The sequence below is a fragment of the Chiloscyllium punctatum genome, chromosome 37 (assembly GCF_047496795.1).
Source record: "Chiloscyllium punctatum isolate Juve2018m chromosome 37, sChiPun1.3, whole genome shotgun sequence".
NCBI lineage: Eukaryota > Metazoa > Chordata > Chondrichthyes > Orectolobiformes > Hemiscylliidae > Chiloscyllium > Chiloscyllium punctatum.
This window is the reverse complement of record NC_092775.1, coordinates 55,887,014-55,914,740: the sequence shown is the minus strand read 5'-3', so window position 1 is coordinate 55,914,740 and position 27,727 is coordinate 55,887,014. Positions and strand designations below refer to the sequence as shown.

General features: G+C 40.6%; 1 protein-coding gene across 1 annotated transcript in view; it reads right to left on the bottom strand.

Moving 5' to 3' along the window:
- The window catches only part of LOC140463231 (synaptonemal complex protein 2-like), a 377,524-nt gene that overhangs the window by 31,238 nt on the left and 318,559 nt on the right, over positions 1-27,727 (bottom strand). Inside the window, exons 18-20 of the mRNA XM_072557016.1 lie at positions 23,179-23,273; positions 19,675-19,774; positions 10,091-10,149 (exon numbers count right to left, since the gene is read on the bottom strand). Coding sequence (XP_072413117.1) covers positions 10,091-10,149; positions 19,675-19,774; positions 23,179-23,273 — 254 coding nt within the window. The remainder of the gene's footprint in view (positions 1-10,090; positions 10,150-19,674; positions 19,775-23,178; positions 23,274-27,727) is intronic.

Below are 27,727 nucleotides of genomic sequence, written 5' to 3'. Positions count from 1 at the left end.
TCTTGTATCCTTTTGAAGTGAATGATTGTAACTGCCAACTGATGATGTTTTATGGTCGGGAACATGCACAGTTTGAGATAGGAAATTGGAGGTGTTGGAGGCTCTGTCCACCTTAAAAACAGGCAAATCCCTTGGCTTGGATGAATTGTATCCAAGGCTGCTGTGGGAGGTGAGGCAGGAAATTGCATAGGCACTGACACAAATTTTTAATTTCACATGGGAAGTGCCAGAGGACTCGAGGACAGTTAATGTGGTCCCACCTTTCAAGGGTGATAGAGGTTACAGACTGCTGAGTCTCATCTCAGTGATAGAGAAACTATTAGAGAAAACTTTGAAGGAGTGAATTAATACCCACTTGGAAAGGCATGGTTTAATCAGGGATAGTCAGTGTGGCTCTGTCAGAGGGAGGTCATGCTTAACAAATTTGTTACAAGTTTTTGAAAATATGATCAAGAGTGTGGATGAGGGAAGTTCAGTTGATGTATTTTATCTGGATTTTAGAAAAGCTTTTGATGTGGGAGACTGATTGAGAAGGTTAAAGCACATGGAATTGAGGGAAACTAGGTCTCATGGATCAGAAACCAGCTTTGCAATAGGGCACAAGGATGTTTGAATGACAGCAGACCCTTATTGTTTGTAATGTACATAAGTGATATAGATGAAAACGTGAGGGAATGTTAAGCAAATTTGCAGTTGGCGCTAAGATTGATAGAGTGGTTAATAGTGAAGAAGGTGATTGTAAGTTTTAGGAAGATATAGATAGGTTGGTCAGATGGGCTGACCAGTGGTAGAGTGTATTTAACCCTGATAAGTGTGAGGTGATATATTTTGGAAGAAGAAACAAGATAGGGGAGTATTTAATGAATGGCAGGACACTTGGTATGTTACAGGTACAGAGGGTTCTTGGGGGCAATTACTCATGGATCCCTGAAGTTGGCAGAGCACATGCATTGGATAGTTAAGAAGGCATATGGTACACTTGCTTTAATCAGTTGTGGCAAAAAGTTAAGAGCAAGGAGGTAATGTTGGAGCTGTACAGAGTGTTGGTTAGGCCACAGCTGGAGTACTGTGTGCAGTTCTGGTCACCTCACTGCATGAATGATAACATGAAAAGGGGTATATAAGAGGTTCACCACGACATTGTCTGGGATGGAGGAATTGAGCTAAAAGGAGAAACTAGATAATCTTGGATTGTTTTCTTTATAGCAAAGACGACTAAGGGGGTAAATGATTGAGGTGGGTAAGATTATGAGATGTACTGACAGGGTGAATAGAGAGCTGCTGTTCCCTTGGTTGAGGGGTCAATCACAACAGGGTAACGGGCAAGAGATTCAGAAAGGATTTGGGACAAAATGTTTTCACTCAGCAGGTGGTGGGAATTTGGAATGCACTGCCCGGGAAGTTGTGGAGGCCGGGAATCTTACAACCTTTAAAAAAATATTTAGATGAGCACCTCCCTCTGACAAAGCTACACTGACTATCCCTAATTAAACCATGCCTTTCCAAGTGGGTATTAATTCATTCCTTCAAAATTTTCAGGGAATGGGGAAAGTGCAGGAAATTGGGATTATTGTACCTTTGGTAGTAGTTATGTCAGTGCAGACTTAATGGGCCACAGGGCTATTTCAGTACTGTATGAATCTTTGAAACTGAACCTGCATGTTAACCTTAAGAGAATCCTAAACTCTAAACTTCCTTTGTGCTTCAGATTTCTGAAGCCTTTCCCCATTTAGAAAACACCTCTACTTTTTTGACCAAAGTGCATAGCCTTACACTTTCCAACATTGCATTCTATGAGAATATACGAGGTATGGTTAGTCAGTTTGCCTTGACACTAAAATAGGCAGTATTGTGGACAGTGAGGAAGCTTATCAGAAAATGTAGCAGGACCTTGATCAGTTAGGATAGAGAGCTGAGAAATGACAAATGGAGTTTAATATAGATAAGTGTGAAGTCTTGCATGTTAGAAAGTTAAATCATGGCAGGAGTTTCACGGTGAATGGTAGGGCCTTAAGGAGTTCAGTGGAACAGAGGGACATTGGAATTCAGATGTATGGTTTGTTGAAAGTGGAGTCACAGGTAGACAGGGGAGTGAAGAAAGCTTTTGACACACTGGCCTTCATCAGTCAGTGCACTGAGTAGAGAAGTTGGGAAATTATGTTGCAGTTGTACAGGACATCGATGAGGTCACTCTTGGAGTATTGTGTTCAGTTTTGGTCACCTTGCTATAGGAAGAATTTTATTAAGCTGGAAAGAGTGCAGAAGAAATTTTCAACGATGTTGCCAGGACTCAGGAATATGAGTCATAGGGAGAGGCTGGACAAGTTATGACTTTTTTCTTTAGAATATAGGAGACTGAAGGGAGATTTTATAGGAGTGTACAAGATCATGAGAGGCATGGATAGAGTAAATGCACTCAATCTTTTTCCAAGGGTTGGGAAATTAAGGACTAGAGGGCATCAGTTTAAGCTTAGAGAGGAAAGAATAAAAGGGAACCTGAGGGGAACTTTTTTACACAGATGATGGTATGCATATGGAAGGAGCTGTTGGCAGAAGTGGTTGAGGCAGGTACATGAACAACATTTAAAAGGCATTTGGACAAATACATGGATGGAAGGGTTTAAAAGAATATGGGCCAAGTGCAGGGAAATGAGGTTAGTGTAGATGGACATTTTGGTTGGCAGGGACCAGTTTGGGCCAAAGGGTCTGTCTCCGTGCTGCAGGACTCTATGACTCAATCTGCCACTTCTTTGCTCACTCTCCAGCAGCCTCCCGACTTCCTCAACAGCATCCTTCCTTCCACCTATCTTTGTTTCAAGTGTCTTGTGATCTACCTGTCCTGAATCCATGCCGGCTGTCCCTGATTAACTGAAGATTTGCGAGGTATTCAGTGACCCTATCCTTGACTGTAGGTTCTAACAATTTCCCACCGCAAATGTTAGGCCAAATATTTGAGCTGGTAATAGGCAAGACCATGCAATCACCCAAAGCAATAATTTTGCGAAGAGGAAATTTTGTTCCCCTGAGAAAAAGGTGTGGGACTGTGCAGGGAAAATGGACAAACGATTGCATGATCTGAAGCAGGAGGTCAGAGATAGAGAAGCATTACTAGATATGGAGAAGGATAAATCTGAAGAACAACAGTGAATTCCCCAAGTAGAAGTTGGTGTCATAGTAAAGTTTAACCTAGACCGAGTCGGGTTTGCCTCCAGATGGCATGGACCATGAGCCGAATGTGCACCATTATGATGTGTGATATGTGTGCAAACGTGGATATGAAAGGGGATAGTAAATAGAAACATTATACTCAGTTAAAGGTACATAATGGTTCACCCAGGCAACGGGAGTCGATGTTGATATTTTATACGTTTGTGGTAATGATAGGTTTGGACATGCTGGTAAAAGCCAGAGAGGCACCAACATTCCACATTGATGGAAACATCTTTCTTCACCCTGGGTAAACACATTCAACTGAGAAATGGAGGGGGGGGAAACAGGAGACTGGATGAAGTAACTGAACAATTAGATATCCACCAACCACCAGACGTAAACAGTAATTTTGCAAATTACATGACCAAGAAATTTAATCCTCAATGGCCCCAGGATTCCACTCAGATTTATAAATCCCAATGCAGATGGACAAAGGCTCTCCTGTGGAATTGACGCTGAGATGACATCAACATTGATTGCACCAGACAGTGGAGCCAGCACGAGGGATGGATTGCCTACTCCTGCTCCTATTTCTTACGCTCGACATGGATGGGATGATACAAGATTGAAAAATACGATGGAAATATGGGACGTGATTTATCCTTTATAAATACCTGAGGGCCTAAACATTATATCCTTACAGGAACTGGATGGCAATCTGGACCTTTTGGGCATACATAATAGAGCACTGGCTTGGGTACATAGTAGTTTGTGTAAGCATCATTAAAAGCTCACCCCTATTCCTCTGCAACAATATTGTGAGACCAAGTATTATCCTGATGCTGATTGGTTAGATTGGTTTTCAATGATTGTGCAATATGCAATACAGAGATGGTCCTTAGAATAAATGTTGTATAACTCTAACATCTGTGGATACCAAACCTCTCACGATGTCTGAAAACAGTGAGTCCACAACTAGTAAAAAAAAACCCAAACTGCTATTGCATAAAAGGTGTAAAAAAGGAGGTTGTGTTGCATTAGTAATTATGGAATCAGTTACTGCAGTAAGGAAGGATCATCATCAAATGAGGCTGTGTGGGTGAAGCTTAAGAATAAAAATGTGTCATTCACACCGTTTGGAGTGTATTATAAACCGCAAATAGTGAGGAGGCAAGAACAGATATGGAGACAATTCACTGAGGCATGAAAAATAATAGGGCAACTGTATTAGGGGATTTCAAACTCCCAATATTAATAGGGATACTCATATTATGAAAGGTTTAGAGGGGTCATATTTCTTCAAATGCACTCTGAAGACCTTTTCATATCAACATGTAGATGGTCCTACAGAGATGGTGCAGAGTTGGACATTATTTTAGGCAATAAAGCCAGACAGCTGTTCAAGGTGGCAGAAAGGAAAGGAACCTTTCAATGATAGCAACCACAACACTGTATGTCTTAAATTTGATATGTAAAAGAAAAAAAAAGGTCTGCTAAAAAGGGTGTCAGGCATGCAGGTTGGCAAGATGATGACAGACAGTGAGGAAGATGGTCTTAGGTGTCAGGAGGACAAAAATGGATTGGTCAGATGGAATTTAAACTGAGGTGGTGTACTTTGAAAAAAGTAACAACAAAATATGCAATAAAATGGACAACACGAAGTTCACAGAAACAAAGGAAGCTCGGGGTGTTTTATCACAAACCCCTGAAGATAGTGGCAGGACAGAGGTTAATAGGGTAGCACTTGCCTTCATCAGTGAAGGCTTAAATTATAAGAGCATAGAACATAGAATATCACAGCACAGTACAGGCCCTTCGGCTCTCAATGTTGCGCTGAACTGTGGAACCAATCCAAAGCTCATCAAACTTACGCTATTCCATCCTTGTCCATTTGCCTATCCAATGACCATGTAAATGCCCTTAAAGTTGGTGAGTCTACTACTGTTGCAGGCAGTGAATTGCACACCCCTAGTACTTTCTGAGTAAAGAAACTATCTCTGGCATCCATCCTATATCTATCACCCCTCAATTTAAAGCTATGCACCTCTTGCTAGTCATCACAATCCGAGGAAAAAGGCTGTCACTGTCTAACCCTCTGATTATCTTATATATCTCACCCTGCCACCGTTAGCACTGCTGCCTCACAGCGCCAGAGACCCGGGTTCAATTCCCACCTCAGGCGACTGACTGTGTGGAGTTTGCACATTCTCCCCGTGTCTGTGTGGGTTCCCTCCGGGTGCACCGGTTTCCTCCCACACTCCAAAAATGTGTAGGTTAGGTGAATTGGCCATGCTAAATTGTCTGTAGTGTTAGATGCAGGGGTAAATGTAGGGGAATGGGTATGGGTGGGTGCGCTTTGGCGGGTCGGTGTGGACTTGTTGGGCCGAAGGGCCTTTTTCCACACTGTAAGTAATCTAATCTAATCTAAATCGTCTCTCAACCTCCTTCTCTCTAATGAAAACAGCCTCAAGTCCCTCAGCCTTTCCTCATAAGACTTTCCCTCCATATCAGGCAACATCCTGGTAAATTTCCTCTGAACCCTTTCCAAACCTTCCACATCCTTCCTATAATGCGGTGGCCAGAACTGGACGCAATACTTCAAATGTGGCTGTACCAGAGTTTTGTACAGCTGCAGCATGATCTCATGGTTCCGAAACTCAATCCCTCTACCAATAAAAGCTGACACAATGTATGGCTTCTTAACAACACTATCAACCTGGGAGGCAAATTTCAAGGTTCTATGCACCTGGACCCAGAGATCTCTCTGCTCACCTACACAACCAAGAATGTTACCATTAGCCCAGTATGCCTATTACTCCTTCCAAAGTGAATCATCTCACACTTGCCACCTCTCAACCCAGCTCTGCAACTTTTCTATGTCTCTCTGTAACCTACAACATCCTTCATCCTTCTCCACAACTCTACCAACCTTAGTGTCATCTGCAAATTTACTAACCCATCCTTCTATACCCTTATGCAGGTCATTTATAAAAATGATAAACAACAGTGGACCCAAAACAGATCCTTGCGGTACCCCACTAGTAACTGAACTCCAGGATGAATATTTCCCATCAACCACCACCCTCTGTCTTCTTTCAACTAACCAATTTCTGATCCAAACCACCAAATCACCCTCAATCCCGTGCCTCCATATTTTGTGCAATAGCCTACCCTGGGAAACCTTATCAAACGCCTTACTGAAAGCCATATACACCATATCAATTGCTTTACCCTCATCCACCTGTTTGGCCACCTTCTCAAAGAACTCAATAAGGTTTGTGAGGCACAACCTACTCTTCACAAAACCGTATTGACTATCACTAATCAATGTATTCCTCTCCAGATGATTATAAATCCTATCTCTTATAACCCTTTCCAACACTTTACCTACAATTGAAGGCAAGGCTCACTGGTCTATAATTACCAGGTTTGTCTCTACTCGCCTTCTTGAACAAGGAAACAACATTTGCTCTCCTCCAGTCTTCTGGCACTATTCCTGAAGACAATGATGACATAAAGATCAATGGCAAAGGCTCAGGAATCTCCTCCCTAGCTTCCCAGAGAATCCTCCGATAAATCCTATCTGGCCCAGGGGACTTAATCTATTTTTACACTTTTCAGAGCTTTTTTTTTACACTTTCCAGGGAGGTTCTGCTGAAGCTGAATAACACTTTGTTTACACCACAGCTGGAATAGTGAGCGAAGTTCTGATCATCACATCGTAGGAAGAATGTCACTGCATTGGAGTGGATGCAGGAGGTTTAGTGGAAATTTGAGGAAAAATACTTCTTCCTGGAGAATGATGGAGATGTGAAATGCATTGCCTGAGAGGATAGTTGCAGTAGGTAAGCTCATAATTTTAAAAAAGTTCTTGGATGCGCATTTGAAATGTCACAGCATTCAAGGCTATAACTCATGTACGGGAAAGTGACAGTAGAGTAGATTTAGTGTAGCTTTGGTGGCAAAGACTTGATTGGGCTAGGTTGGGTGATTTGTGATGTAGAGTGACACCAACAGTGTGGATTCAGTATATGCACTGCTGAGGTCATCATGAAGGACTCTCTTTCTCAACCTCTCCCCTTGCCTGAGGTCTGGCGACATACAAATTAAACCACGATCATTTGTCTTTCTCTAATGAGAAAGCGGCCCGACAGTCTGGTGAAACTGTGATGACTTGACCTTTATAATTTGGAGGTGCTGGTGTTGGATTGGGTGTACCAATCTTGTACAAAGGGTACAAAGTTATAAAGACTTGATGGGCCAAAGGGCATCTTCTGCACAAATGACTCTGACAAAAAAATAGTGGGTCTTTTTCTGTGTGACAGGCAGTGACTACAGGGATACTGCAATGATCAGTGTTTCAGCCTCAGATATGAGTGGATAAATGCATGGCAGATGTAGTACAATGTGGCTTTATTGAAGTTATATACCTTCATTTGAAAAAAAACAGAAAGGCTTTTATTATTATTTAAATGGTGATACATTGTGAAATGTAGGTGTAGAAAGGAACCTGGTGTCCTTGTATACCAGTCAATGAAAGCAGACAGCAAGCAATTCGGAAGGCAAATAGTACATTGGCCTTTATTGCGAGAGGATTTAACTTCAAAAGTAGACATGTCTGACTGCAGTCATTATACAGGATCTTGGTGAGACCACACCTGGAATATTGTGTGCAGTTTTGTTCTCCCTCACTAAGACAGCACAGCAGAGTTGGCTGATACTGAGAATGTCAGGACTGTCCAATGGGGAGAAATTGGTTCAACTGTGTCTGTATTCACTGGTGTGCCATTGTGATATTGTCCTCTGTGCAGGGCCAGGTTGTGCAATATGTAACAGCAAATAACAACCTAGAGTTCAGGTGCATAGTGCAGACTGTCACCTGAGTGCTCCAAGCAATCAAATCGCATCTTGAGAAGACCAATGGAATCTGCATTCCCACAATATGACACCACACACGTTGATGTCAGGTTCATGACTTGATATCATCATGGTTAACTTTACACACACACACACAGCACAGCTGATGTCCCAACTCTTGAGCGTAAAATTCACCATTTTAGGAGTCAAATTCAAATGAGTGGAAGTGTTGCATGGCTATATACAACCTTGATTAAATCATATCTGTAAAACTCTATTCAGTTCTGATCACTACATCGCATTCAAAAAGTAGATTATTGCTGGACTAGTAATTTAGTGACTCAAGGAATGTTTTGGGGAAAAAACAAAAACAGCATTGATGGAGAAAAAACAGAATTAATTCACGCGTTTAGTCCAGTGACCCTTCTTCAGATCACTGATCTCAATATTTTGGTCATCTGGATTTAGGATCCAAACAAGAGAGATACGGAAACTGAATTAAAACAAAAATCTAATTAAAAGTCTGATGATGACCATTAAACCCAATTGACTCATGAAACCTTTCAGGGTAGGAAATCTTATGTGGTTAACTCTCAGTTGCCCTCTGAACTACTCACTGAGCCAAACAGCAGTGTCAACCACTAAACTGTAATGAAACCAGACAGACTATCTGGCACCAAACCGGGCAAAAAAAAAATCAAGGAAAAGGGTGCTGAGACTTCCAAAGTCCTCTTTACAAATATCTGAGGACTATTGTCAAATGTGAGAGAGTATCTCTCAGATTAGTCAAGTAAACGGTGTAGATAATCATACTCAGAGTTGCATCTTACAGATTATGTCAGAGACACTACCATCATGAGCAGAGAAGGTATCACAGTGGTATACGTTTAACAGGGAGTTGCCCTACGAACTCTCAACATTGATTATGGCAGCCCAATAAGTCTCCTGATATTAAGTCACAGAAATTTCCTGCTGGGTCAGTGGTTAGCACTGCTGCCTTACAGTGCCAGGGACCCAGCCTCAGGTGACTGTCTGTGTACAGTTTGCACATTCTCCCCATGTTTGTGTGGGCTTGCTCCGGGTGCTCTGGTTTCCTTCTACAATCCAATGATGTGCAAGGTTGGGCGAATTGGCCATGCTAAATTGCCCATTGTGTTCAGGAATGTGTAGGTTAGATGCATTAGTCGGGGGTAAATGTAGAGTAATAGGGTAGGCAAATGGGTCTGGGTGGTTTATTCTTTGAAGGGTCAGTGTGGACTTGTTGGGCATAAAGTAGGGTTTCCACACTGTAGAGATTCTATGATTACCATGTGCTGCTCCCAACCTACCAGCTATAGAATCACAACTTGGAGGAAGAATTGAGAGTGTGGAGGCTTTAGAAAGTGTGTAAAAGAGTTTTATCAGGATGTTGCCAGGATTGGAGCCAATGATGCCCACATCTGATGAATGAATAAAAAAAATGCTCAAGTGGCACAATGGCCTCCTCTATGAACTGTAATTCAGGCTCTCCCCCAGCCTAACTCTTGATATTTTAGAACGAACCCTGTATCACCCCAAACCTGGTCCTGACATTGATTTTGACCAAATTACCTAATTTCAATCCCAGGCTTTCTTGTTGATTGCAAATGCATGACCGATCCAACCCAAATTCCTTCTAAAATGAACCTGAACCATACCCCATTTTGATTTGTCAAAAGGATGTACACCTGCCCACCATTTTCTTAAGAGGCTCCTTGCAACAGTGGATTATTGCATTGTGCCCATTAGTTTCATTACAGCATTTCCTAAAGCAATCAGAGATCCTTGTGCAGTACAAGGGTTAATCCCTACAACCTAATCTGGATCACCATATACTTTTGGATCAAAGGACTCACCCTAATGTTAAAAATGTTGCTGATTAACCTTTCATTTCCCCAGTTCAGAGTTCCATTTCATTTGCCAGTACTTATTTCTAAAGTGTCTTTCAACATTTTGTTTTATATTTAAAATTGAAATTCACAAGTGCATTTTGAAGATTTCTGTGGGTTTAAGAAAGTTATTTGTATTCAGTGAGTCCAAAGCACAGACAAAGTTATCTACTGACCTTTGCTCTTCATTTTCCTTCAATTCACTAAAAGCTTGAGAATGGTTCTTCCAGAAATTCTACAAACAAAATAGTGAATCATTACCCTGATGCAAGAAGATAAGTTTTTGCTTCTGTACTATCTTATAAAATTGAGACACTTAATTGTTCAACATGATCTGAGAGTTTTGTTATAGGCCTTTTGCTGGAAAATGCATCCCTTCTTAAACATATGTTAGCTCAGCATTCTATATCTGGTAATTCCTGAGCAGCATGGGACCTCATCTAACTGTGTTACATTAGTAACTAGCCTTCTGCAAATACAAACAAATCTCCATGTGAAAACACAGGAAGTCATAAGAATTACCAACGTAATTACTCACATTAAAGATTTATCAGGTGCCACCTGACTCCATTATCATGTATTGAAAGAAGTTTTTGTTCATAGCAGGAATGAAAACTGATCTTCAAAAAGGTAAAGGGATAATGTTCATCTTTGCAAATGTGTAGCTGCCCAGGCCAATGGCAAAAAGGAGTTAGATAGGTGATTGACTCGGCAGGGATATCCAGCCTTCCAAATAAGATATATTAAAATGGATAGGTTAGGGTTGCCAGGGAGAGAGAGAAAGAGTTCCCTACATTAACCTGAGTGAAGAACAAAGATAGCTGTTCCCAAAGACTACTACAAAACACTACAAGATATGGATGTGGGAGTATCTCTACTTCTACATTCTACAGAACGGTTTTGGGATCAGTGAAGCTTTCTCAATTGTCATGGTTATATATTTTCTTCATTTAATTAACTAATGTATATTTAAAATTGCTGCTTATAAAGAAACTCAATGAGGTATCAGAAATTTACTACAAATTGTCAACTTCCTATATTAGGTAACTGTGATCACACACCCCTAAAACCAACACTGTGAGGCCTTGGCAATATAAACTCCTTTAAAGGAAGCAGTATTGGAAAGGGAGAGAAACTGTTGAAGTTGTTGAATAGATTATCCCAATCTTAGCAAGAAAGACATCCATGAGCTACTTAGACATACTTTGGAGGTAAGCAGTAGATGTAATTTAAGTGAGAGATGATGCATTTTGGCAGATGGAACAGAGAAAAGAATATAGACATAATGGCACAGTTCTACTGAGTGTAAAAGAACAGAATATCCCAGGAATTCATAAACACAGATTTTAGAATGTGGTAGGACATATTGAGACAGTAGCTTGCATTTTGGACTTCACAAATGGAGGTATTGAGAACAAAGCAGGGAAGTAAAATGAACATTTATAATGCTCAGCACTGCCGTCCATCTCCAGCACGCTGCATTAGCCCTGCTTCATTTCAGCTCAGTTTCCTGTCCCCAGTTCCACTTCATCCTCCGCTTTTTCTTTCAGGCATTAAGGAACACAAGAAGAGCTACACATATCCCTCTGGAACCTTAGCCTCTTCCCTCTGAGTTCATATGCTAATCCAACCTCCTGTACTGTATTTATTATCCCTTCTGATGCTGAACATTCTGTACTCAGCAAAAGCCTCAGTTTTATCCCTCTGCGTCCCCCATTTGAGTTTCAGGCATGACATGACTTTGAACTCTTCTTCTGTTGCCTTCAACTCTGTGCCCATTTCTTTGAACAAGATTCCTCTCCCCATCTCACAGATTCCTTGTATTCAACTCTAACATTCTTCTTCCACCTGGACATGTCCCTCTGGCCTGCATTTGATCTGTTCATTGAGAATTGTTGATGAGTCTTTTGCCACCTCAATTTCTCTGCCCCACTTACCCATTCCAACTTATCTTCCTCTGAACTGACTGCACTTATGCTCTCAGATCCAACCCAAACTTTGTAGTTAACCTGTTGATAAGGATAGTGCTGTTATTGTCTGGCAGACTGACCCCTACACTGTGGAGGCTGAGCACCAGCTCTCAGATACTTCATCTTATCTTCCCCATGGAACACCAGGCTACTGTGTCCATTATGGTCACTAGTCTCATTTCATCTGGTGATGTCCTTTCCAGTGCCTCCAAGTTCATTGTCTCCCAACCCTGCAGAGCTTGCTTCTACCTCCTTCCCAAAATCCACAAACAGGACTACCTGGGCAGGCCCTTTGTTTCTGCCACAGTTCTATTCCCACAGAACTCAGCTCTTCCTGCCTTGACTTTATTTTTTCCCCCCTTATTCTGTCCTTCCCACTTACATCTGAAAATCCTCTGACATTTTAGGTCAGTTTCAGAATTTCCAGTTTGTGGGCTCCAGCCAGTTCCCCTTTACCATGGTTGTGCAATCCCTTTACATGTACATCCCCCATCAGGATGGTCTCCACTGCTTCTTGAAAAAAAGGCCTAAACCATCCATTACCACCATCCTTTGCCTGGATGAGCTTGTCCTCACTCTGAGCAATTGCCCTTTTAACTTCTCTCACCCATCTGGCCATGGATACCCGCATGGGCCCCAGTTATGCTTGTCTCTTTCTGGGGTGGAACATTCTGTGTTCCAACCTGCTCCAGCCCTGACCCACAAGTCTTTCTCCTGTATATTGAGAACATCAGCAGTGCTGCTTCCACCTCTCATCCGGAATTAGAAAAGTTTATCAATTTAGCATCCAATTTCGATCGCACTCTCACCTTCACCTGGTCCATCGCTGACTCCTCCAATCCCTTTCTCAACATCCCTGTTTCCATTTCTGGGGATTGGCTGGCCACCATAATCTACTAAAACATGCTAGTTACCTTGACCACACATCCTGCTTTCTATAAAGGCTCCATTCTATTCTCCCAGTTTCTCAGTCTCCTTTGCAACTGTTCTGATGATGCCAACTTCGACAAGGGGGCTTCTGAAACATCCACCATCTTCCTCAGTCAAGGATGTCCCAGCACCATGATTACCAATGACCTGCTTACCAATGACCTGCTCATAGACAATCCAGTTTGAGTTCCACCACAGCTACTGAGCTCCTAATTTCATTACAGCCTTAGTTCAAACATGGACAAAAGGAGTTGAATTCCAGGGGTGAACAGAGTGACAGCCCTTGACATCAAGGTTACATTTGACAGAGTGTGGTATCAAGGAGCCCTAGCAAAACTAGAATCAATGAGCATTGGGTGCAAACTTTCCACTAGTTGGAGTCATACTTAACAAGAAGGAAGATGGCTGTAGTTATTGCAGGCAAGCCATTTCAGCTCCAATACATATATGGTGGAGTTCCTCAGGGTGGTTTCTCAGGCTCAACCATCTTCAACTGCTTCATTAATGAAGTTCCCTCCTTTGTAAGGCCAGAGTGGGGATGTTCATTGATGGTTGAATATTGTTCAGCACCATTTGTGATTCCTCAGATAATGAAGCAGCAAGACATAATAATAGCCAAGCTTGGGCTGATAAATGGCAAAGAATATTTGTGCCACATCAGGGCCAGGCAATGTCTATTGTTTTGCCTCACTGGGGTAGCACGCTGAAAATTAGCCACTGTATTCTTGCACTTGTCACAGAAGTTGAAGGTCTAATCAAAGCATACAAAATTTTCCTAATTTACCTGACTGTTTAGACCAAGGTTAACAGAACGGTCACAGTCAAGGTACTTAACAAGAATTCCAATATTTTACATACAAATAAATTTTAGCTATCCTATAGAATAGATTGTTGACCTTGAATTCTTACCAGTTTAAAACTCTAACTCTAATTCTCTTACAAAACTCTCCCTTTACACACTTACGGATAGACACAGACAAAAATGGGTGTAAGAAAATAAAATTGGGAAGGTAATTCAATAATTGTTCTCCGCAGGATTCGCTGAAATGATTGTTTGCTTGCCAGAATTGCTATTTTCTAATTTTCTTCTCTCTTACAGGAGACACAGAGTGACTGGTTCATAAAGTATAAAGTCTCTGATTTATTGGTTAAAAGTAACAGTTTACAGCACATGGTGAGGGAAAATAAATTACTACAGCTATTTTCTACACCACCTCCCTTTTCAGACATCCAAATGCTTCTCCTAAAATTGTTCATACCCACAAGCTGTTCAGCTACCCAGACCTAACCGCATAGGTGCTGGCAGGCCTTTATCATCCACAGCTGGTCACAAACCAATCCGTAAAACCAATCAGCTACCTGTTGCCGGCTAAATGTCACTTTGTACACATCCACTTCTGCCATCTGTAAACAACCTTCTCCACTGCTTGGACAAAGTATGCTAAGCATCACTTATAATGAGTTTCAATAATTTTGTTAGGATTCAGCTGACTCCTTGAAACCTGGCCACCATCTACAAAGTACAGGTGAGGGGTGTGATAAGTGCAATTCCAACAAAACTCATGAAATTTGACAGAACCCAGAAAAAAAGCAAACTGCTTGAGTGGTAGCACATGTGCTCAAATATTCAGTCTCTAACCCCCAGTGCTCAGTAGCAGCGAACAGATGTGTACAGATCAACAAAATTTGCTGCAAAAATTCATCAAGGCTCTTGAGATAGCACCTTCTAAACCCATGATCAGTACCATTTACAAGGTCAAGAGGAGCAGATATCTGGGAGCACGATCACATGGAAATTTCCCTCCAAGCCCCTCATCATTCTGACTTGGAAATACATTGCTGCTTTTCTACTGTTGCTGTGTCAAACTTCTGAGAACTCCATCCCTAAGAGCACTGTAGTTCTACCTGTACCAAGTGGACTACAGCAGTTCACGAAGGTAGGCCACCATGACCGTCTCAACTGGAGATGGTCAATAAATGTTGGGCAGGCAATGTTGTGCACAGCCCATGAATGAATAAAAAAAATTCAGCAAAGCACCCCTGCAAGTGTGCTACCTCTCAGGTCCAACCATTTCTTGTCCTGGAAGGTATGTGAAAGTGTCATTGTTACAATCTCTTTTAGGATAATTGTTGATTGCTGTAAGAATCCATCTGGCTCACTAACATCCTTTGGAGAAGGACATTTTGCCAACTTTACTTGTATGTGTTTCCAGACCCACAGCAAAATGTTTGGCCCTTGACTCTTCCTGAAAGGCATAGGAAGCCAGACAATTTTATCAAAACACTATAAAGTGTGAACAAAGGAATGAAACTGTACATCTACCCAGCATTGATCTTATACATATATACTCCTGGATAATCAATTGATGAACTGGGTATTTCTAGCTTGAAGAGGTTTCATCATGTGATTTCTTGGCAAACATTTAAGTGTCAAGGGGAACGGATAGATGATTTGTTGTTTCGTGGAAAAACAAGTAATTTTGGAAAAAAGACATTGCAGTGATTGTAGCAAGGTCAGCCAGGTGGACTTCTTAGAATATAAGTTCTGCGATTGGAGCTGTTAATCTGGTCCAGTCATGGAGCTTTGGCTGACAGATATGAACAAGAGTGTGATACATCCTGATCACTCTGAGAGCTGGCACTCAGGGAGCTGGATCAGTGTTAAGGACTCTCCGTGAGTTTAGAAAAATAATGGGGTGGTGGTGGGGGAGGTATGATGCTGTGGATTGTGATGAAGGATGTTGTAGGTTACAGAGGAATATAGATGAGTTGCAGAGCTTGGCTGAGAGGTGACAAATGGCGTTTAATGCAGAAATGTGTTGTGATTCACTTTGGAAGGAGCCATAGGAATACAGAGTACTGGGCTAATGGTAAGATTCTTGGTAGTGTAGATGAGCAGAGAGATCTTGGTGTCCATGAGCATAGATCCCTGAAAGTTGCCACACGGGTTGTTAAGAAAGTATATGGATTACTGGCTTTTATTGGTAGAAGGATTGAGCTTTGGCGCCATGAGGTCATGTTACAGCTGTACAAAACTCTGGTACGACCATGCTTGGGGTATTGCGTACAGTACAGTACACATTATATGTGGACGCATTGGAAAGGGTTCAGAGGAGATTTACTAGGATGTTGCCTCAAATGGAGGGAAAGTCTTATGAGAAAAGGCTGAGGGACTCTCTTCATTAGAGAGAAGAAGGTTAAGAGGTGACTTAATTGAGACATATAAGATAATTAAAGAGTTGTATAGGGTGGACAGTGAGAGCCTTTTTCCTCGGACAATGGCGGCCAGCACAAAGGGACGTAGCTTTAAATTGTGGGGTGATAGATATAGGACAGATGTCAGAGATTGTTTCTGTATTCAGACAGTAGTAGGGGCATGGAATGCCCTGCCTACAACAATAGTAGACTCGCCAACTTTAAGGGCATTTTAATGGTCATTGAATAAACACATAGATGAAAATGGAATAGTTTAGGTTGGATGGTCTTCAGATTGGTTCCACAGGTTGACACATCAACGAGGGTCGAAGGGTTTGTAATGCACTGTAATGTTCTATGTTCTATCTCACAGAAACATAAAAAATTCTAATAGGACTTCACATGAAAAAGATACGAAGGCTATTCCTGATGACCAGGGAGTTCAGAACTAATAGTCATAGTTTAATGATGCTTAGGACTGAGATGAGGAAAGATTTCTACACCCAGAGAGTGTTGCCCCTATGGAATTCTCGACCACAGAAAGCAGTTGAGGTCAAACTACTGAATATTTTCAAGAAGGACTTGGGCGGCACGGTGGCACAGCTGTTCATTATATGTTAGGCCTACCATTCAAGGGATCATCCGTGTGAATCTCCGCTGCACACGCTCCAGTGCCAGTATGTCCTTCCTGAGGGGTGGGGCCCAAAATTGGACACAGTATTCTAAATGGGGCCTAACCAGAGCTTTAATGGGCGGCACGGTGGCACAGTGGTTAGCACTGCTGCCTCACAGCGCCAGAGACCCGGGTTCAATTCCCACCTCAGGCGACTCTCTGTGTGGAGTTTGCACATTCTCCCCGTGCCTGCGTGGGTTTCCTCCGGGTGCTCCGGTTTCCTCCCACACTCCAAAGATGTGCTGGCCAGGTGAATTGGCTGTGCTAAATTGCCCGTAGTGTTAGGTAAGGGGTAGATGTAGGGGTATGGGTGGGTTGCGCTTCGGTGGGTCGGTGTGGACTTGTTGGGCCGAAGGGCCTGTTTCCACACTGTAAGTAATCTTAAAAAAAAGTATAGTTCTTACAGCTAAAGAGATCAACAGGTCTGGGGAGAAAGCAGGAATAGGGTACCAGGTTGGATGATCTACATCAATTTGAATGGTACAGCAGGGTTAAAGATTAAATGGCCTAGTCCCACTTCATATTTTATAGAATTCCCTCAGAGGGGAAACAGGCCATTCGGCCCAACAGGCCACACCAACCCTCCAAACAGCATCCCATCCAGATCCACCTTGCTACCCTTTCCCTGTAATCATGCATTTCCCATGGCTAACACATCTAAAATACACATCCCTGAACACTTTTGGTAATTTAGCATGGCCAATCCACCTAACTTGTATATCTTTAGATTATGGAAGGAAACCGCAGCTCTTGGCGCAAACCCACGCAGGCACAGGGAGAACATGTAAACTCCACCAAGACAGCCGCTCGAGGTTAGAATGGAATTCAGATCCCTGGTGCCGTGTGACAGCATTGCTAACCACTGGGCCAGAATTTCTGTGTTTTTATGTTTCTGTTACATGACAACTGTAATTTTGTTTTACGGTTTTTGAGGGAATGAGATATCAACATAACCCAGGTTATCCAGGAAATTGTCAACACCAAAGAAACCTTTTGATAAAAGGTGCATGATTACAGTGTGGAAGCAAGCCATTCAGCCCATCGGGGAGGAGAACGTGAGGACTGCATATGCTGGAGATCAGAGTCGAGAGTGTGGTGCTGGAAAAGCACAGCAGGTCAGGCAGCATCCGAGGAGCAAGAGAATCGACATTTTGGACATAAACCTTCATCAGGATGATTCTCTTGCTCCTCAGATGCTGCCTGACCATTGCATCACTGCACCGCCCCAGATTAATACAAAAGTTAAAAGATGCAAGAAGTTAAATGCTCAAGTTACACTTAAGTTTATTGTTTACAATTTCGGAAATCAACTATTAAAACATTCCATTTACTAAGAAAGGAAATGATATAGTGTACTGTATTACACTGCAAGTTAGTACATTTAGAACATGATACTTCATATAGCAGCAACTGAACTTTACTAGGAAGAGACTAAAATGTAATAGAAGAGCCATACTCAATAACCCTTGTACTTCTAATTCTACATTTCTCTGGCTGAATATATGACAGTTTCTGTTCCAATAACTTTAGGAAAGGTTTGGAGGGATATGGGTCAGGACCAGGCAGATGGGACTAGTTTAGTTTGGGATATGGTCGCATGGACTGGTTGGACCAAAGGGTCTATTTCTGAGCTGTATGACTCTGTGACCCTGAAACTTCACAGAATTATATCCCCAAGTTTATTCCCAGTTAAGGAACAAATTTCAAAATTCTTCTCTATATTTTCAAAGCCCTCCATGGCCTTTCCCCTTTGTATCTTTATTGCCCTCCAAGATATTAGAACTCCATTAATCATGATTTCTTGAGCATCCCCAATTTTAATTGCCCAGTAACTGTCTTGTGGTAATAACTTCAGATGCCAAGTGGCTAAACAAGACAGATGATATTATAGTTTGAATAAAATGGCAAATAAAACAGCATATGGAATTCAGTGTAGGGACGCATGAGTCATCCAAGTTGTCGATGGCAACAAACTAAGAATTATGGAGGACTGGTTTATGAATAGAAATATGTATAAATTTATGTATAGAAATCATGAAAAATCAATGCACAGTCAGTATAAGCAATTTAAAAAAATTTAAAAGCTTTTGGAATGTTAGACTTCATTTCAAAGTACTAGACTAGACTAGGCACCAAGGGTTAAAAACTAGTAAACACTCTTACATAGTGTGTTAAAATCTCATTTAGAGTACGATTTGCATTTCTGGATACACATACTGGCCTATTCTTACAACACCAGATTATAGTTCAACAGGTTTATTTGGAAGCACGAGATTCCGAAGCACTGCTTCTTCATTAGCTGGTTGTCACCTGATCACAACCATTACGTGATTTTTTAACCTTGCCCACTCCAGTGCAACACTGGCTCCTTCAAATCATGGTCTATTCTCCAAAGTGATACCATGGCCAAATGAATTAACTGATTAGGAAAGGCTGTTTGGACCAGATTGCATTCTATTGTATATTAAGGACTGGTGGGCACTTAATGTAATGAAATTATTTGACAGGATGGACAGACATGAGCTATATTTTACAGATAGTTGCGTTAAACAGTTTCTCAAGCTGGCTAGAGGGTGAAAGTGATACTTATCAAAAGGTGAGGTTAGTAAAACTTTTCTTGAATCAGCGAGGCAACTATTTGGCTGTATTTTATTCATCATAAACCAAATTGCTGTAATTTATGTGATAATTAACATGCAGTAACTATGGTAGATTTGTTCAAAGACATTTGAAATAGTTCCAAAATATCAATGGAGATGAAACATTGCTCATTATATTTTGTGGGTTAAAAATGACAATCCCATTCTATCCTCTGATGCTTAAAAACGGAGTGCCAATATATATGTCATCACCATTTCTAGCAAACTATTATAAATAGTTTAAAAAATTACAAAATGACAACAAAGAGAGACAATTAGTTCGACTATAATTCGGTATGGTGTGTACTCATGACACAATTAGCTGTTTAAGACTACTGTATAACTATACATACTGTCAGCTCTTTTTCCATCATCTTTAGTGACTGAGAATCTTTTTCAAACCGCTCCAGTTCTTGGGTGAAAATTGTTTGAAATTTGTTCAGTCTCTGTAACCTACAAAAACAGCACAAATGTCTGTATTGAGAATCTTGAAAATATCATAACAACTGGTCTTTCTTCCTGATGTGTTTTAAATCAAAATGCACAATGGATGCAACCTGTGTAAACATGTATAATAAATGGAATGGGCTGTCAGTGTGGCACACCTTCATATTATGGTAACGTAACATTCTTACAGTTAAATGTCCTTTAGAATTTTCTCTTCCTGTTTGCTGCTCTGCAAATAAAAAGCTGAACAAGTTATTTTGTTAATAATTTCCATCTCATTAAGAAGTCTGCAGACAAATTCACACCTAACAAACTGCTCTGAAAACTCTTCTCACATTTTGGCAGCTAATGACAAATTCCACTACAACTACTAAGACAATACACGAACAATCAGTAACATTCAAAATAAAACAACTCACAACACTCTTATTAAAAAAAACTTATCTCCCAATGTGAAATTAATGCACAGCGAATTCATTTTTCTCTGGCTGTGTATCATTTTTCATTTAAATCTATTCCACTTTTGAGATACTTTGTTCACAGACATACAATCGTTGCTGATTTTCAGTGGTGAAATGAGAAAATCCACTGAAACATAACATTTTATAGTGGTACAATCTTTGCTTTTGGAAAGCTGCTTGTCAACTGAGGCAGTCTAATTAGTTTCAGATTGTTTAGCTAGTTAGGACATAATCAGCAAAGATAAAAAATAGGCAATACCTGTTGTAAACCAAAATTTCTAGTCAACTGCCTCACAGCGCCAGAGACCCGGGTTCAATTCCCGCCTCAGGCGACTGACTGTGTGGAGTTTGCACGTTCTCCCCGTGTCTGCATGGGTTTCCTCCGGGTGCTCCGGTTTCCTCCCACAGTCCAAAGATGTGCAGGTCAGGTGAATTGGCCATGCTAAATTGCCCCTAGTGTTAGGTAAGGGGTAGATGTAGATGTAGGGGTATGGGTGGGTTACACTTCGGCGGGGCGGTGTGGACTTGTTGGGCCGAAGGGCCTGTTTCCACACTGTAAGTAATCTAATCTAATCTAATATGGTGCAAATTAATCAGATAAGAACTTTCCTCCATAAACTGTCATGTGTAAAAGCAGGATATTTGAGAACTATTGCCTTTAGACTAATGCTGAAAGACTAGCTTACCTTTTCTATGCCTGAATAATAGTCCTGAGTGTGATCCTAAAAACACCTATTAGATTTTTAAATTTTATGACACCAGAGTCTGGCATAGTTGATGTGATGCGTAATGCTCTGGGATGAGCATTTGAGTAAGTTACAGTTGATAACTGCACCTGACTGATATTGATAAAATCCATAAGACTAAAAGACACAGGAGTAAAACATATGTCATCTGATAATCTTCAACTCCACTTCTAGCTTTTTTCCCCACAACTCTTGATTCCCTTCCTGACTCAAAATCTGTCTATCCCAGCTTTCAATATACTAAAGGACTCAGTCTCTACATCCCTCTGTGGCAAACATTTCCACAGATTCACTACCCTCACACAGGAGAATTTCCTTCTCATCTCTGTCATAACTGGGCAACTCCTTATTCTAAGGTGATTTCCTCTGGTCCCCGACTGTCCAATGAGGGGAACAGGTTCTCCACATCTGCCTCGTCAAGTCGTGGAACAATCTGACATATTTCAGAAAATCAAGTAACCAAAGAACAGATCTAAAGAAGGGTCACTGGACTCAAACTGTTAACTCTGCTTTCTATCCACAGATGCTGTCTGACCTGCTTTGATTTTCCTGCAATTTCTGATTTTGTATATTTCAGTAAGGTCATCTCTTATTCTTCTATATTCTGGTGAGGATAGGTCGAATCTACTCAACCTCTCCTTATAGACAGTCCCTCATACCTAGTATCAGGTGAGCAAACATGCTCTGGACTGCTTCCAATACCAATACGTCTTTACTTAGTTAAAGGGCTCAAAGTTGATTACAGTACTTCAGCTGCGGTTTGATTAGTGACTTAAAAAGTTTCAGCAAAATCTCCTGACTTTTATACTCCATTCCATTTAAAGTAAAGGTCAATATGCCATTGGCCTTCCCAATGACATGCTGAACATGTGATGCTGGATTTTTCGATTCATGATGAGGACTCCCAAATCTCTATAGTTTGTATCTTTCTGCAGTCTTTCTCCATTTAAATACAATTCAGCTCCTCATTTCTTCCTGTCAAAGTGCAAAGCCTCATATTTCATCACATTATTTCAATTGTCAAGTTTTTGCTCAACATGCGTATATCCTTAAAATCCAAAGAAACTGAACGAAGACTCAGAGCGGGAGAAACCAGTTGAGGAAACCAGATTGCAATGGTGAGATAGGAAATCCAAAGCCAGGTCAGACCATTCAGGAATTGCTAGCGGAAGGAGGCAGTGAAGCCGTGAGGTCAGGAAACTAAGATCCTGCAGACTGGTGGTTGCCTGAAAGAAAGACATAATGTATGTTTCGGGGGAGATTTTGTCTTTATTCACTTGTGGGACATTGGTGTTACTGAACAGGTCGGCATTTATTACTTGTCTCTAGTAGCTCTTGGGAAGGTGGCGCTGAGCTGCCTTCTTGAACTGCTACAGTTCATATGCTGTAGGTAGACCCAGAATGCCATCAGAGAACAGATTCCAGGATTTTGACCCAAAGGAAGGAATGACTGTATATTTCTATGTGAGGATGCTGAGTAGCTTGAAGGGAACTTGCAGATGGGGATATTCCCAAGACTTGTTGCTCCTGTCCTTTTAGATATTGGTGGTCATATTTTGATGGCTTCCTGTAGGTAGTACACATTGCTGGTGGAGGGAGTGGACGTTTGTGGACATGGTGCCTATCAGGAGTATTCTTTCACCCTTCTCAATTGAGCCTTGTAGATGGTCGTCAGGTTTTGGGTAGTCAGAGGGTGAATTAGTTGCTACAGTATTCCTAGCCTCTGATCTGCTCTTGTAGCAACTCTAATTATATGGCTAGTCAAGTTAATTCTCTGGTTAAAGGTAACCACCAGGATGCTCATAGTTATATAAATGCCAATGAATGTAGCTCTTTTGGAGCCTTGGATGGTGGTGAGGGAGGAGGTGTGGGCGCAGGCTTTGCAATTCCTGCAGTGGCAGGGGAGGGTGCCAGGATGGGAGTTTGTCGGGGAGCGTGGACTGATGCTTCCAGACCTGCAGAACTTCACCAGCAATTTTTGTTTTGTTTCAGATATTAAGCATTCACAGTTCTTTGTTTCATTCAAGAACTCGCCGGCAATCATCAATCAAGTAGAAAAATAAGGAGCATGTTAAGGTGTAAGAGTTTGGATGTTGGACATTACAAAAAAATTCCAATGTTTCTAGAATTGCAGAAAGCTCTGAATTAGCTTCTGAGCATAGAGTTGTTCCATTTTGATGACATTAAATACAGTAATGCAAACCTGTAGCTGTGGATCTGAAGGCTTGTTGATGACATCCTTTTTTGAGCAGATTTCAGAGAAAATTTGGTAAAAGTGTCAATCCTTTGAGAGTGTTTCTGCAGAGTAAATAAGTACATTGTGAATAATTTCAAAACTCAGTGATAATATGGATGTAACTAACACAAAGATATGATTTAAGAGCAGTTATAAGCATTTGGCCCCGCCAGTCTGCTCCTTCATTCAATAAGATCAGGTTTAACGTCTTTCTTGACTGTTGTCCACAACTTTTGACTCCCTCGTTAGCCAAGTGTGTATTCACACCTGCCTTAAAAATATTCAATATTCTGCCTTTGCCATTTTCTGGGGAAGGGAATTCCAAAGAGTCACTACTCTCTGAGAGAAATAATTTTCCTAATCTCTGTTTTAAATGGAAGACTCCTTATTTTTAATTAGTGTCTGTAAAACCTGGTCCTTTCAATATCATTCAAAGTGGCAAAAGCAATCAAACAACTTCAATAATCCCTTGGCAAGAATGACAGAGAGATGGACAGGATTTTTTTAAAGAATAGACCACGATGGAAGCCACTCTGGCCCTTCATGATTATATAATTTAACATTATGCAGTACCATCCATTAATAACCAATGAATTATTCAAATGTTGTAAGAACGATGTTAATCTATAAACAGATGATAAAATAGCACAGAGGACAGTAACATGAGACACAGACCATGTAAGTAAGCTGTGTAGCACCACTGGTGCTATCACTATACATCACATTGTGGCCAATGGTAGAAATCAGCAGAGGCGACAATTGTAGCCATTTCTAGATTGACATCCCAGTGCTTAGAAGAATGCTTGCTCAGTTTAATTTATGTATTGTTACAATTCACCATGATAGCATGCCAGTATTTGAGTCTAGCTACTCTGAAATTGTCACAAAACATACATGAACTTTCCCACTTGTGATGTCCAGGCCAGGACTGATAGAAAGCATTCACCAGGGTTCTGTACAAGAATCACTATTTATTAGAAATGGTTAGACTCTAGCTAGAGGTAAATAGTTTTAAATTGTTAACATATAGTGGGTTTCCTCCGGGTGCTCCGGTTTCCTCCCACAGTCCTAAGATGTGCAGGTCAGGTGAATTGGCCATGCTAAATTGCCCGTAATGTTAGGTAAGGGGTACATATAGGGGTAGAGGTGGGTTGCGCTTCGGCAGGTCGGTGTGGACTTGTTGGGCCGAAGGGCCTGTTTCCACACTGTAAAGTAATCTAATCTAATCTAATTTGACTAATTAAAACACCAATCCTCTCATGAACTTCCCTTTACACAGACAGGCAGACAGACAAACAGACAGGGTAAACTAGGTTACATATAGAGGAAAAAACCTAGAAATGATAGTTCAGTAATCTTTGTTTCCAGGTTGTGTTATTAAGATGATCTTTATGACTCTTCGGCTGGCCAGCATGTTGCTTCAGTTGTCTTTCTCCAGATGGTTCCATTGGTTTGTAAGACATACAAGGTGGCTAACTCTCCCAAAAGAATGTATCAAATAAAAAAAAATCACTGAATAGACATTGTAAAAAAGAGAAAAAAAAACTGATTTTCTTCAAGGTAACAGTGAGTTTTGATTGCAGAGAACATAGAGCTGGGGGAGGATATAATACTTCTTTCCCTCTGTTAACTCATTCCTAAATTCAAGCTGTTCAGTTACTTGAGAACCAATTACAAAACTGTTGGCAGACAGAAAGGTCTCTGCGATTGATAACTGGTCACTAGTCTACGTATCAATCAACTTCTTCTTTCGAACAAAAGCTTCATCTGAACATTCTGCCTTGGCTCCAAATCATCTATAATTCAAATTTCAATTACTACTTGTTCAATCAATTGTTTACAATACATCTTGCTTTTCAAAATTACAGTCACCCATTGAAACATTCTAATTTTAGTCCTCAGTTTTTGAAAAAAAAACCACAAAATAAACCATCAGGAAATATCTTATCATGATGTTATTTCATGGATATTTCAAAAGCTTACATTACACGTACACTGAAAACTTGTGCTAATCATTCTCAGTCAAACATGTCTTAGCAGCACAAAGGTTTACCCTCACTTCCAATCAACATTTATAAAATGGGGAGGTGATGACCAAGTAGTATTATTGCTGGACTGTTAGTCTGGAGATCCAAGTTATGTTCTAGGGGTCAGAGTTCAAATCCGCGTGGCAGATGGTGGAATTTGAATTCAATTTAAAAACCGTGAAATTAAGTGTCAAATGATGACCATAAGTCTACTGTTGATTATTGGAAAACTCCATCTGGTTTACTGATATCCTTTAGGTAAGAAACCTTACCTGGCCTGGCCTACATTTGACTCCAGACCCACAGCAATGCCTTCTGGACAATTAAGGTTGAGCAAAAAAATGCTGGTTCAGCCAGCAATGCCCTCATCCCATGAAGATCAAACAAAAAGGCTTAAGTGATTGTGATCTCAGTTCCACATTCTCATTAGACCTGATAAACTTTGACTCCCTTGCAACAGAGACAATGAAAACATGTAATGTTTGGCTCTGAAATAGATACCCGAATTGTTTGCTGTTTTACCAACAATTTGAATTTAAGCAACCAGTTTAAATTATGCCCCAGGATACTAAAACCCAATCGTGTTTGAATTTATTGTTTTGAGAACATCGAACCAATGAAACAATCCAATGTTGGGGGTATAAAAAAGACAGGCAGTTTGAAAGTCAGATAGAGTAACTACCATCGAGAGAGAGACCCAAAAGATTGCAATGCTCTCTGTCAAAGGTACCTTTTCATAGGAAACATCTTCATAGTAAAAACAAAGAAGGTGACCCAGGAAGATCTTTCGCTGGAAGAAGACATGATGACGATAGCTGCTGTACGGTTTTGAAATTAAGGTGATGTAATTTTAATGTGTTTTATTCGAACAGTATAATGTTATACAGTTGGAGGCAGGTAATAAGCACAGTCAGAAAGTGTCGAAAAGCACAGTCGGTCAAGCAGCATTCGAGGAGCATGAGAGTTGTGTTTCAAGCATAAGCTCTTCATCAGGAATAAGCAGTTAGGAGAAAGGGGGGCTTGGAGTTGTGAATACTTGGCGTTTAATGTTCACTTTTCAAGTTAAAGAACAAATTGATATTATTTTCTTTAAATAGTGGAATTTGGGAGTTCTCTGTCACTCATATTTTAACAGATTACTAAGTGAAGTGAGCTTTTCTGGGTGTTTAGTTTAATGAAAAGAGGGGCTCACCACCGTGTCGTAACACTACTAACTATAACTGAACTAAATTCTACTGATATGCTGTTTCAGTAAATACAAGTCCCACTTATATAAAACCAAGTATTAAGATGAAGAATGGATGATCTCCTCAGAAAACTTGCTATAGGCCATGGCAGGTGTGATATCATCAGACACATAACTTCAAAATGTAAAATCCTGGCCCTTGCTTGACTAAAAACCTTCTGGCAAAAACTCCAAAGACCTAAGACAACCCACTGTTGATAGTAACCACCACAGGAATGAATTAATCAAGCTGATGATTCATTTTTATCAGAAGATTTGAAAATCAAATTTTTATTTCATATTTTTATAATAATTTTCAGAGAAGGTGAATGTCAAGTTTTGCTATATTAATAATTATTTTTTATCTAGGCTGTCATAAATATTATTAAAATTCTGCTTATCAGTTTTAGCTGAATAATACAATATTGTTTTGCATTCTTTGGGGAAAACATGAAATTTTTCACCATGTCACCCAAATGAATCTTCTGATAGAACACTGTAATCACTAACAGTCTTCTAAATGGATGTAGGTTTGCTCGTTGAACTGATAGGTTCATTTTGAGACATTTTGTCACCATACTAGATGACATCTTCAGTGAGCCTCCGAATGGTGGTGTAGTCCGCTTTCTATTTATATGTTTGGGTTTCCTTGGGTTGGTGATGTCACTTCCTGTTCTTTTTCTCAGGGAATGGTAAATGGGATCCAAGTCAATGTGTTTGCTGAAAGGGTTCCGGTCGGAACATCATGCGTCCAGGAAATCTTGTGCGTGTCTCTGTTTCGCTTGTCCCAGGATGGATGTATTGTCCCAGTCGAAGTGGTGTCCTTACATGTAAGGATACTACTGAGAATGGGTCATGTCTTTTTGTTTTGGAACAACACAAAAGAACAGGAAATGACATCACCATAGGAAATTATGTCACCACAAGCAATGACATCACAAATCCAAGGAAACCCAAACATATAAATAGAAAGCGGGCTACACCACCAGTGCTTCATCAGGAGCACTGAAGATGTTACCTAGTATGGTGATGAAACTTCTGAAAACGAACCTTCCAGCTCAGCCAACAAACCTATATCCAGAACCTCAACCTGAGCTACAAATCTCAAAACTCGCTAATCTTCTAAATAACCACTGTTTCACTTTGAACGGTCAATAATTTGTAATGATTTGTTTATATTTATTATTGTCGTAATAAGTTGCTAAGTTTATATAGATTGAACAAAAATTAACAAATTAAAGCTAGAATAAAATTAATTGTTGTG